This window comes from Nematolebias whitei, chromosome 2 (assembly GCF_014905685.2).
Source record: "Nematolebias whitei isolate Nwh7 chromosome 2, NemWhi1, whole genome shotgun sequence".
NCBI classification, from domain to species: domain Eukaryota; kingdom Metazoa; phylum Chordata; class Actinopteri; order Cyprinodontiformes; family Rivulidae; genus Nematolebias; species Nematolebias whitei.
This window is the reverse complement of record NC_056499.1, coordinates 12,999,468-13,011,003: the sequence shown is the minus strand read 5'-3', so window position 1 is coordinate 13,011,003 and position 11,536 is coordinate 12,999,468. Positions and strand designations below refer to the sequence as shown.

The 11,536-nt window shown below is 42.1% G+C and overlaps 1 protein-coding gene across 1 annotated transcript in view; it reads left to right on the top strand.

Annotated features, from left to right (window-relative positions):
• Positions 1-11,536, top strand: part of scml2 (Scm polycomb group protein like 2) — a 28,184-nt gene that overhangs the window by 7,989 nt on the left and 8,659 nt on the right. The window contains exons 7-9 of the mRNA XM_037690258.1: positions 9,386-9,675; positions 9,773-9,896; positions 10,928-11,134. Coding sequence (XP_037546186.1) covers positions 9,386-9,675; positions 9,773-9,896; positions 10,928-11,134 — 621 coding nt within the window. The remainder of the gene's footprint in view (positions 1-9,385; positions 9,676-9,772; positions 9,897-10,927; positions 11,135-11,536) is intronic.

Genomic DNA, 11,536 nt, shown 5'->3' with positions numbered 1-11,536 from the left:
ACTGTTGATGGTGTTCCTGACTGTTGATGGTGTTTCTGACTGTTTACGATGTTCCTGACCGTTTAGGATGTTTCTGACTGTTTGCAATGTTTTGACCATTTACGATGTTTCTGAACATTTACAGTGTTTCTGACTGTTTGCAATGTTTTTGACTGTTTATGCTGTTTCTGACTGTTTACATTGTTTCTGACAGTTTACAATGTTTTTGACTGCGTACAATGTTTCTGACTGTTTACAATGTTTCTAACTGTTTATGAAGTTTCAGACTGTTTTACATTGTTTCTGACAGTTTACGTTTTTGACTGCTTACAAAGTTTCTGACAGTTTACAATGTTTCTGAGTGTGGAAATGGGTTGTTCTCGATTATGTCCTGTTCAGTTTTGTTTTGATATTCATGTTAAAGTTTCTGTTATCATCTGTAAACTGACACCAGGATTGTTCCCGGTACGTATAAGGGGGAAAGTATTGAGTGGTTTAACAGAGCGTGTTCTCTCTGAAGAATGATGTTTCAGAGGGAGGCCTAGCCGGGCCTTGTTTTCTGTATCAGTGTTTTCAGTGAGGTGGGGGCTCTTCTGAATGTGTTCTTCTGTATGCTCATAAAAATGTTGAAAATTGAGATGGGCACTAGTGATGGGAATGGCAGTTCTTTACTGAATCCCTAGAATCAGTTTGTTAAAATGATTTGTTGAAAAGATTCATTCACTGTTCATGCAGTTTATTCATGCAGTACACGAGTGAGCGACACAGAGCCACTCCAGCGTAGTACTAGGCCAACAAATCACTCCTCAGCAGTAGTTCTCTGTGTTCTTATGTGCAAATCAGCAGTACGTTCATTGAATGAAGCACTCCTCTGCCCTCCCTGAAAGAGTCTCCTCTCTGTGTAGCTTATGTTCGCGCCACAAGTGACAACGCTACGGCAGCACGTTCACTAAACGTAAACACGAGTCCGCTTTCTTTTATCATTATTATAAAGACTGATGCATGTAGTTTATTTAGTGAATGAATCACGTCACATTCGCTCAGGTGTCAACAACAGTCCCTCCCCGCCCGCATGGCGCACGCCGCTGTGTCGTTCAGATTCACGTCACGAGTGAGTCACAGAACGCGGAAGTTCCACTCCCGACCGGCACGCTCGCGCTGAGCTCAACCGAACCGAACAAATCGGTTAATGAAGTGATTCAATTCAGTTGGTCCCCTCAAAAGATTTGTTCATTTGAATGAATCGTTCGTGAACAACTCTAACTGGCACATACCAGGTTTACCTCTCTGAGCGACATGTTTGATGTTTCAGATTGTTTAAAAGTCTCTCACGGATGTTTTCATTTTTTTCCCCCTTTTTATTAATGAATTCATTGACGGGCCGGAAGTGGCCCATGAGCCGCCTGTTGAATTTCCACCACATGCACCACATGTGGTGCGTATGACAAATAAAGAAGCTGTGACTCTGCTCTAAATGATTCCCAGTCCTCGTTCTCCTCCGAGCTCTGCTCCACATCGTCCCTGGCCTCAGCTGGCATGGGACTGGTTTGAGTTCTGGGTGGTGTCGGGTTACGCAGACACTGACCCCTCCTGGGTCACTGGGGTGTTGGTGTTTCAGTGCAGAACTCCAGGACTTTTCCTTTCTTATGTTTCAGTCAGGACTGCTGGTCCAGTTTGACCTTTGACCCCCCCCCCTTCTGCCAGAGGCCTCCTGAGGAGCAGGTGACTGACGCCGGCTGTCGATGTGTCCTACAGATAACGTTATTAACAGTTAACGCCCCCCCCCCCTCCCTCTATGCAAATCTGCCCTTCCCTCCTCCCCCATGCTCCTCCGCCCATCCTCCCCGCCTCCCCGCCTCCCCCCTCCTCCTGCTCATTCATTGGTGAGGGCATCTTGCAGCAGCAGGGCTTTGTTTTGGGACGGCTCAGGGACAGATCAGGGACAGACGGAGACAGAGGACAGACGAGGAGCTCCAGATGAAGGAGACGTTACTCTGGAGGACAGGGAGACAGGAATGAGACATTTGGAAGACAAACAGGAAGCCAAGTCCTTAATTGTGACATCTGCAGACAATTTCTGCGCTTCCTGGTGAGTCGGGTTGTTTTTATTTATAGTTTTTTTTTATGATGGACAAACTTTCCGTTTGTCTCTTTGTTCTCATTGTTTTTATTTTTATTTTTATGAATAGGTTGATTGTGAATTTCAAACTTCAGCGTCGTTGGTGCAAAGTTTCTGTTCCTCCATAAAAGAGCTGCTGAGGCGCTCGGACACGTTGGATTATTGTTTTAGCATTTTTAATAAACTTTTTTTTTTAATAAATAAAACTGCTCTTATAAAGCTGAAATCTTCACCAGGAAGCTGCTCTGTTTGTGGAGTTTCTGATTAAAAACATGAAAGAGACTAAATTTACCGATTAGATCAAAGTTTTCTTACAAAACAATTTTTTTTGCCTAATTGTTTTTTGTTTTTTTTGCCTAACTTTTATTATAGTTTTCATTTGTGTAATATTAATTGTAGGGGACTGGCTGTAAGGTGGTTTAAAAATTTGACAGCATGGCTGCATGTGGTTTAGAGCGTCACAATCAAGTGTCTGTGTGTCTGTTAGCAAAATATCTCATGAGCAGCTGGACATATTTTAAAGAAACTACCAGGATGTGATCAGTGGTCGAACCTCAACAACTGATTAACTTTTGGAATTGACCAGATTTAGTATGGCCGCCTCATCTAATTGACCTTAGCGAACACATAATGGGCTGTAACTCAGTCAGTTTTATGGGTTTTGAGCTGGAATTTGGCGAGGTGGTAGCTGAGAGTCATCTCCAACACATACTTTAAGGGCTAACAGAACGGGCAATGTCTTTCTGTAAAATGTTGGCGGGCGATATGCACTCCTTCAAGAGTTGCTTCATTCATGGTTTGTTTTCGAGGACCGGTTTGCTGAATGTTCTGGAGATGACTGGAGGGAGCGGGTCGGTTCCGTTGACTGATGGGAAAGAATGGCAGCCCAGTTTGTTCTTTCATCATGGCCTGAAGTTATTTAAGTAACTTCCCTTTTCTGCTTCCTGCACAGAGTTACACACCTGGAGACTGTTGAAGTGTGTGTGCGCGTGCGTGTGTGTGTGTGTGCAGGAAACATAATTAAATGAGAAAAGAACTCTGAAGACCCTCCCCCACACAGCAGACACATTCTGTCATTAATGCGCACACGTGCACGCGCGCGCACACACGTTCCTCGAGGCGGTGACTTCACGGGTCATCGGGTCGAGCTGGAATCATATTATAGTCCTGATCAGAACCACATGTCTGTTTCACTGCCGATCGATGTGTTAATTAAGTTTTACTCTGATTTATTTTTCTTTAAAAAAAAAAAAAGGGAATTTAGAAGATTTATTAGTTATTTTTATTTTTTCATTTTTGTTGTGTAATCAGGCAGATAGCTTATCAAAGGTAAGGTGTTCACATAAACTAAAATTGTCTGACACTCAGCATAAATTTATAATCTAATGTCTTTGTCTCTTTTTCATTCTGTAATAAATCACAATAGAACGTGTTTGAGTTTGATGTCAGCAACACGTCTGGAAGAGTTTATTCCAGGGTAAAGTCAAAGGTCCGGATCAGAACCAGGAGGAACATTTAGTCACTGATGAGCTGAATTATCAGCAGGTCCGTCAGAGACTGTTAGAAGTAAAGATGGGCACAGATTCAGCTCTCCGTCTAAAACTAGAGGAACAATTTCAGAATAAAGCTCCTGAATAAAGACTTTAATCTCCGTCATCTCCAGATCATAATCTGATCCGCAGATTAGAAGAATCTGTAGAAATCTGAGCTCAAAGAATGAGGCCCTCAGGGGCCACCGCATTAAAACCAGGTCTGGTTCCGGTTCTGTTCACAGATGTGAACATCATCCAGAACCGCTGCCGTCTTCTCTGGACCAGAGCTCATTTCAAAGTGAAGTCCCGAACTGTTCTGTGGTCAGATGGGTCCAAATCTGAAGTTCTGTTTGGAAACCACAGACACCAGGTCCGCTGGGCTAAGGAGGAGTGGAGAGGGACCATCCAACCTGATATCAGCTCACAGGTCCAAACCCTGCCTCTCTGATGGTATGGGGGTACATTTGTGCCTCTAGTATGATCAGTTGACACTACAGGAAAGTATCTTCAGGTTTTAGAACATCTGCTCCCATCCAGCAGAGAAGATCCAGGATGGTAGATTAGAGTCCATCGGACCAGAATGGGACAAAACCTCCAACACTGGTCTCCTCAGGTTCTCCAAGACCTGAAAAACTGGTGTAAATAAAAAACTGTAAATAAATAAATAGATCCAGCTTACAGTACGTTAGTGCCTCTGGTACGAGCAGCTGACACATCTGGAAAGACTCCATCAGTGCAGGAAAACATCTGCAGGTTTTAAAACATCTGCCCCATCCAGTAGAGAAGATCCAGGACTGAAGGACAGCTAGTCCTCCATCAGACCAGAATGGGACAACATTCAAACCTCCAACAGCTGGTCTCCTCAGATCCTCCAAGACCTCCAATAGCTGGTCTCCTCAGATCCTCCAAGACCTCCAATAGCTGGTCTCCTTAGGTCCTGGTCCTCCACAGCCTGATGTTAGAAGAGGTGACATGGAGCCGAAACAACTATAAACAGACGTTTTGCTCACATTAAATATATATTTTTAATGTTTCAGAACTTGATTGTTATGTTCTGTTGTGAATCAAACTTGTGCGCGTGAGTTTTGCACGTCGAGGCGTTGTGTTTTCAGTTTACACAGCGCAGCAACTCGTGGTCCAACACTTTGACGCCCTCAACAAATGTCAGGACGTCTCGGACTTTAAAACAAACTGGTGACGTTTCAGACACGTTCAGTCATTTCAAACTAATGTTTTTGAAGAGTCCTCTGTTTTTCCATGTTTTCATTATAATTTACTGTTTCCTGTTCTTCATCAGTTCGTCGTTTGAGTTTATTGCTGCCAGTTTTCTTTACCCTGTATAAGTTGTGTTTAATTCTCGTTGCACCGTTGGTATCGTGCCGCCTGCAGTTTTGGCGCCGACAGCTGGACTGAGGTGAAAACTTCCTCAGTCCGACTAAATAAATGTAAAATCTTTATTCTGTGGGAACTGGGGCACTGCATCCTCACTGCTACAGATTAGAGGCTTCATTCAGGCAGTTATCAGCCTGCAGCGGTGATGATGGGGGGGGGGGGGGTCAATGCTGAGTGACAGACGGACTTTATGGCTTTTGAAACGATATACTACCGTCCAGGCTTTGCATTTTGCAAAATGAGAGCTTATCAAAGCCACTCGAAGCAGATCCACTTATAAGAACTGTAAAATATTTCTTTTTGTGGATGCTAAACCCAAACTTTGCTGGTTCAGCTCATTTCAGATTCAGTTTAAGCAGCGTCCTGTCCAGGAAGATTCTGAATCGTTATGTTTAGGAAAGGATTTATTTACAGTGGTGCTTGAAAGTTTGGGATAGAGTTTTCTATAATCACACCAGATACTGGAAGCAAAGGATCACATATTTTTACCACTCACAAATCTGTAATATTGGATCATTTTCCTCAATTAAAAAAAAAAACGACCAAATAAAATATTTTTGTCTCATTTGTTTAACTGGGTTCTCTTTATCTGCTTTTAGGACTTGTGTGAAAATCTGATGTTTTAGGTCATTTTGATGCAGAAATGGAGAAAATGATAAAGGCTTCACAAACATTCAAGTACCACTGTAGTTAGTTTAGCAGGTGTGTCAGCGTCTTAAAACTCTGGTGTAAAGCTGAAAAACAAGACAAATTATCATGATGATGTCACAGTTGGAGCTGGATGGAGGTCAATTATAGGAATATATTAATTATCACCTCAGACGGCAAAAGGGGCAATATTTTTTTTTTACTTGTGTCTTTGTGTGTTGATCTGTTTGTACTTTCAGAAAAATATCTCTCGAATGAAAACAGATTTTATTTAAATTTTCAAACAGTAATAATTGGCAGAATGTCCACAAGTGACTGGACAGAACTGGATCGACTGGACTTAGATTAAGATGGCCGCCGCCACAGAAGAGCAGTCTTAACCAAGACATAAATGTCTTTTTTAAGTCTGTTTTTACACAAGTTGACCTAAACTGGGTGTAAGACTCTGAGCATCTTATTTTTACTTTAACTGCCCTGTCTGTTAGCAAAATCCCTCAAACTACTGGACATATTTATGCTGATAGTGGTGGTCTCTTTGTGACCATTTTGCCAATGTTCTCTGTCCATCCATCGTCTTGTTCTGTATTCAGCCGGACATGTCCAGAGCACCTCCCTAGGGAGGCGTCCAGGGTCCATCCTTACCAGTTCAGGACCTCGGGTGAGGGTAGGAACGCAGACCCAGTTGTAAACTGAGAGCTTCTCCTTGCAGCTCAGCTCCCTCTTCACCACAACGGACTGGCACAGTCTCCACAATACTGCACCAGTCCGTCTGTAGCTCCATTCTTCTCTCACTGAGAACAAAACCCAGAGATACTTGACCTCCTCCACTTGAGGCAGAACCTCAGTCCCAGCGTTTTGTTTTTACATTAATTTTATATTTTATTAGTTTATTTGCCGCAGTGGGAGGAGCTTACAGAGTTCTCTTCAGCTGTTTCTTTTTCAGTATAAAATGTCCGCGTGAAAAACGTCTTACCAGAACCGATGTCTTGCATCTCATGAAGTGTGCTGCAAGCTCTATTCTTTGTCTGAAACTCTGGCAGGAAAGGTGGCGGGTGATAGGCATTACTTTAAGGATTGCTAGGCCTAATCGGTTTACATAAATGTGATTTATGAAGCTAATATTTAGAAGAACATGTCATCAATCATTCATATGGAAACGATGTGCCAGCTGTCAGGTCAGATTCCAGCTTAGATCTGTTTTAAAGAATTAAAATGTAAATTTCTGTTTTCATTCATGTCTTCTGTCTCTGATGTCTTTCTGTCTTATTGTCCCAGTTGAGGCGCTGCGCTTTTCTTCGCCAAATTTCTCTCGTTTTCCAATTAAGTGTCTTTCACCGTGGCCCCGCCTGGCCCCTCAGAGAATACTGTAAGCTTTTCATCGTTGCCCCGTGTTGCCTCAGTCGAGCAGGCCGGGATGAAAGCTTTAACCCCCCCACCATGAGAGAGTCAGCGTGCACTTTCAGACCCCCACTCTCACCCAGCTTTTACATTGTTATTGAAATAGGAGATGGCTGTCGCTCTCTCTCTCTGCTCCGACTTCCACCATGATCACAGCTTGGCAGGAAAGTGTCTCCTTCTGCTTTCATTCAAAAATAAATGTTTTATTTTATAAATTAATAATTCTTTTCAGAGCCCAAGTAAAATTTATGAATAACTAGGGTTTAAAGGATGGACATAGCAAAAAACAGAACCGTGCTGAAGCCACAAAAGTCGAGCGCCCCTGATGACTGCCTCCAGAGCAATCTTTAGGCCCCGCCTCCACCTTGTGAGCAGATGGGTTAATGATCTGAATCCTCGCACTGAACCATGAACCATAGGTTTGAGGTCTCACTTGACCCGGATCCTACGTGTCCTCAGTCAGACTGCCAACAAGTCCACGAGTTAGTGGACCTGCTGTAAAAAAAAAAAGCGGAGTCACCAGAAACGCTTCAGACTCAGATGAGTCGGGTCACTGATCCGGGTTTATAACTCACAGAAAAAAACACATTTGTTTGTTTCTATTTGTTGTTAGGTGACATTTTGGTTAACATATTTGATTTACACATTTTATGATTTTATTTCATTCTTTTATTCCATATTTACAGATGGTTCGTTTATTCGTGTGTGAAATTGTAAAATTAATTTCTCAGATGGAAATGAATGGAGTTTATTAACATCCACCACATTTCGTTCTTTCTTTCTTTTTGAGAGGGGGAGGAGCGTGACTGCTTCAAGTGACTCAAGTGAACCAGAGTGAGTGACTCAGATTAACTCGGGTCCATAATTCGACCCGGAACGATCAGCTCCAACTTCCTGACATGAAAATTCTCTCCAGATTATTTGTTTCAGCTCTAGATCTTTGCTTGTGTTGTGAGTTCCTTCCTTGCTGCTGGATGATTATTTCTGCATTTAAAAAAAGTTTGATCCTTAAAGAAGGAGTCATGTTGTGCTGTGATTGACAGCTGGTTAGCGAGTTGGGAGGGGCTGTGGGCGGGACTCTGGAGGGCACCGCCCCACATCCTGAGTGTGCAGACTCTGGTTCCAAAAATACAACAGGGTGGCTTCAATTTGAAACAGTGGGAGATAATGCAGTCTACTTTGTTCATGTCGTTAAGTAAAAGCTCGTCCAGGGATATGAGAGCTTTTAGATCCAACTTTAGCAGAAATAAATAAATTATGTTTAATGTAATCTGAGTTCTCTACATTGTGCTGCTTCTTTCTTTGCTTTAGTTATTTAAGGTTTGGAGACCCATCAGGGAGCTTCAGAGTAACCCTTCAAAATGTTTGTTTCGTTCAGTTTATTGTCCCATTCCATTGAACATTAGAGCTTCAAACCATCATCCCTCCACCACCGTGCTTTACAATCAGAGGTGTTTGTGTTTAGATCTTGGTTTGTGTGGTGCTGTGTGCTCGAGACAAACATCTCCACTTTGATCTAATTGGTCTGCAGAACATTCTTACCATCCGCCGCCTTGAAAGATCATATTTGTCTGTATGTTAGCAAAATATCTCATGACCCAGGGTATGGATTTTAATGAAACTTTCTAAAATTGACCAATGGATGAACAGTTTTGAGTCAAGATGGCCACCACTGCTAATCAGAAGTAGCAAGCATAAAAACTTCAGTCGGTTTTACATAACTTGAGCTAAAACTTGGTGTGGTAGTAGCTGAGAGTCATCCTCAGCACAGACTCAGAGGGAACGTTCATTGTTTCGAACTTGGTCATGCATGGCGGCAGGCGACATGCATTCCTTCAAGGAATGGCAGCTTTTTAAATTTTATTTTGGAAATCTTCAGATTTTTCAGTTTTGCAGATCCATCATTTCATAAAGTGTTGTTTTTTTTTATTGTTTTTAGCTAATTTTATAGAACTTTTCTTACATTTTATTGTTTTGTGTTTTTTTCTATTGATTGATGTTTTTGTTTTTTTGTTTTTAATAACTTATTAAGAAATATCATCATATCTTTTGTTTTTAAACATGCTAATGAAATAAAATTGACATTTTAAGAAGTTTTATTCTTTTGTTTTCACTAACTAAAAACTATTAATCCCTAAAATCTTAGTAAGATTTTACAATTAATTACATTTTCTGAAATGTAACGTTTCAATAATTTTGTTTGAGATAAATAAATAATAAAACTAAATATTAGTCATTAGATGCTTCTGTGTCGTTCCATCAGATGAAACTGAATTTATAAAAATGTTGTTTTCTTTCCTTCTTCCTGTTTTCCCAGTCACCCTTCCTGGTGCGCTCCTTGCCCCAGTTTTTTCCACCTCTGCAGCCCGTCACTCCTCCTTCACCTCCTCCTCTTCCTCCATGCAGACCTCATACCGCCTGCCCAACCCCCTGCCCCCCCTCCCTGTCCGCAAGGGCGTCCGAGGCCGGCGTCCTAAATCTCAGACCCTCGCTCTGCTGAAAGCGGCAGCGGAGGCAGCCGTAAACGGAGCTTCGCAGAGTCTGACCCCTGACCCCCAGCTGACCCCGAAACCACACAAGAAGCGAGGCCCGAAGCCCAAAGGCAAGGTGAGGCGTCCCAGGAGGAGCATCTGTCTTCAGGTCAGCAGTTTTAACTTGCTCCCAGAGATTTCATGAGAAAATGTTTGTTTGTGTTTCTGCTCAGCCCCAGGTAGAGCAGTGTTTGGGGGTGTCACCGGTCCCAGCGACCCCTCCAGAGACCAGACTGAGCACAGGCCATGTCTCGATGGACACCAACCTCAGCAACAGTTCAAATGTCATTTGCACAGGTGAAAGTTCCATAAAGAACTTCAAATCGTGACTCATCTGACCACAGAACAGTCTTCCATTTTGCCACACTCCATTTTAAATGACCCCTGGCCCAGTGCAAACGTTTTAGCTTGTGGAGCTTGCTTAGAAATGGCTTCCTCTTTGCACTGTAGAGTTTCAGCTGGCAACGGCGGATGGCACGGTGGATTGTGTTCACTGACAATGCTTTCTGGAAGTATTCCTGAGCCCATTCTGTTATTTCCTTGACAGTGGCATTCCTGTTTGAGGTGCAGTGACGTTTAAGGGCCCTGAGATCACGAGCATCCAGTAGAGTTGCCTTGACCCTTACGCACAGCGATTGTTCCAGATTCTCTGAATCTTTTGATGATGTTATGCACGGTTGATGATGATAACATAAAAGTCTTTGCTATTTTACGCTGGGTAACACCATTCTGGTATTGCTGCACTATCTTTCTGCACAACAGTGGTAGAATTGGTGATCCTCTTACCATCTTGGCTTCTGAGAGACACTGACACTCTTAGAAGCTCTTTTTATACCCAATCATGTTGTCAATTGACCTAATTAGTGTTAACTGGTCTTCCTGCTGTTCGTTATATGCTTAATTTCCTTTTTCCAGCTACTTATTGCTGCTTGTCCCAACTTTTTTGGGATTTGTTGATACTGTGAAATTTTGAATCAACATATTTTTCTTTAAAAATGTTACATTTAATCAGATTAAACTTTTGATCTGTCATCTATGTTATATTACGAATAAAATATTGACATTTCCCATCTCCACATCATTGCATTCCGTTTTTATTCACAATTTGTTTAGTGTCCCAACTTTTTTGGAATCCGGTTTGTAATTCAACTCAACAAACTATGCTAAATACATCAGTTTTGTGGTGTTTTAATATTCTAATTTACTTTATCAATTTAAGCATAAACTGACTTCGTATCCTGTGCACTAAATAAAGAGTTAGAACATTAAATTTACATAAGAGTGTCCTTTTAATAAAACTTTACATTTTCTGCCATTTTTCTTCTCAGTGTGCGTTTATGTCAACAAGCACGGTAAATACGGTCCACGTCTCGATGGAAAGCTGGTGCAGCAGCTGCCCGACCACTTCGGTCCGGCTCCAGTCAACACGGTGCTTCAACAAGCAGTCCAGGCCTGCGTGGACTGCACCTACCAGCCCTCAGTGTTGCTGGGCTTCCTGCAGAGCCAATCCCATTCAAGAGGAGAGGTCATCAGAGGTAAAACTCCACAGAACCAAGAGTTTGTCATGTTTGTCTGACAGAGGGAAACAAAAACTGACCTCAGAGTTTTTTAGAGGTTTAGACGGATAACTGAAACTCAGCACTGTTGAGCAAACTAAAGGTTTAGGATGAAAGTCTGACAAAACTCAACAGGTGTGGGTTATCATCAGGTGTTGGTCATTATAACATTCAGATGTTGATTATCAAAATGTTCAGGTATTGATTATAATAACATCCCAGTGTTGACTGTATTTATATTCATGTGCTGGTTATCAGAACATTCATGTGTTGGTTGTCATAAATTTTGGGTGTTGGTTATCAGAACTTCATGTGTTGGTTGTCATAACGTTCAGGTGTTGGTTATCAGAATGTTCATGTGTTTGTTGTCATAACGTGTGG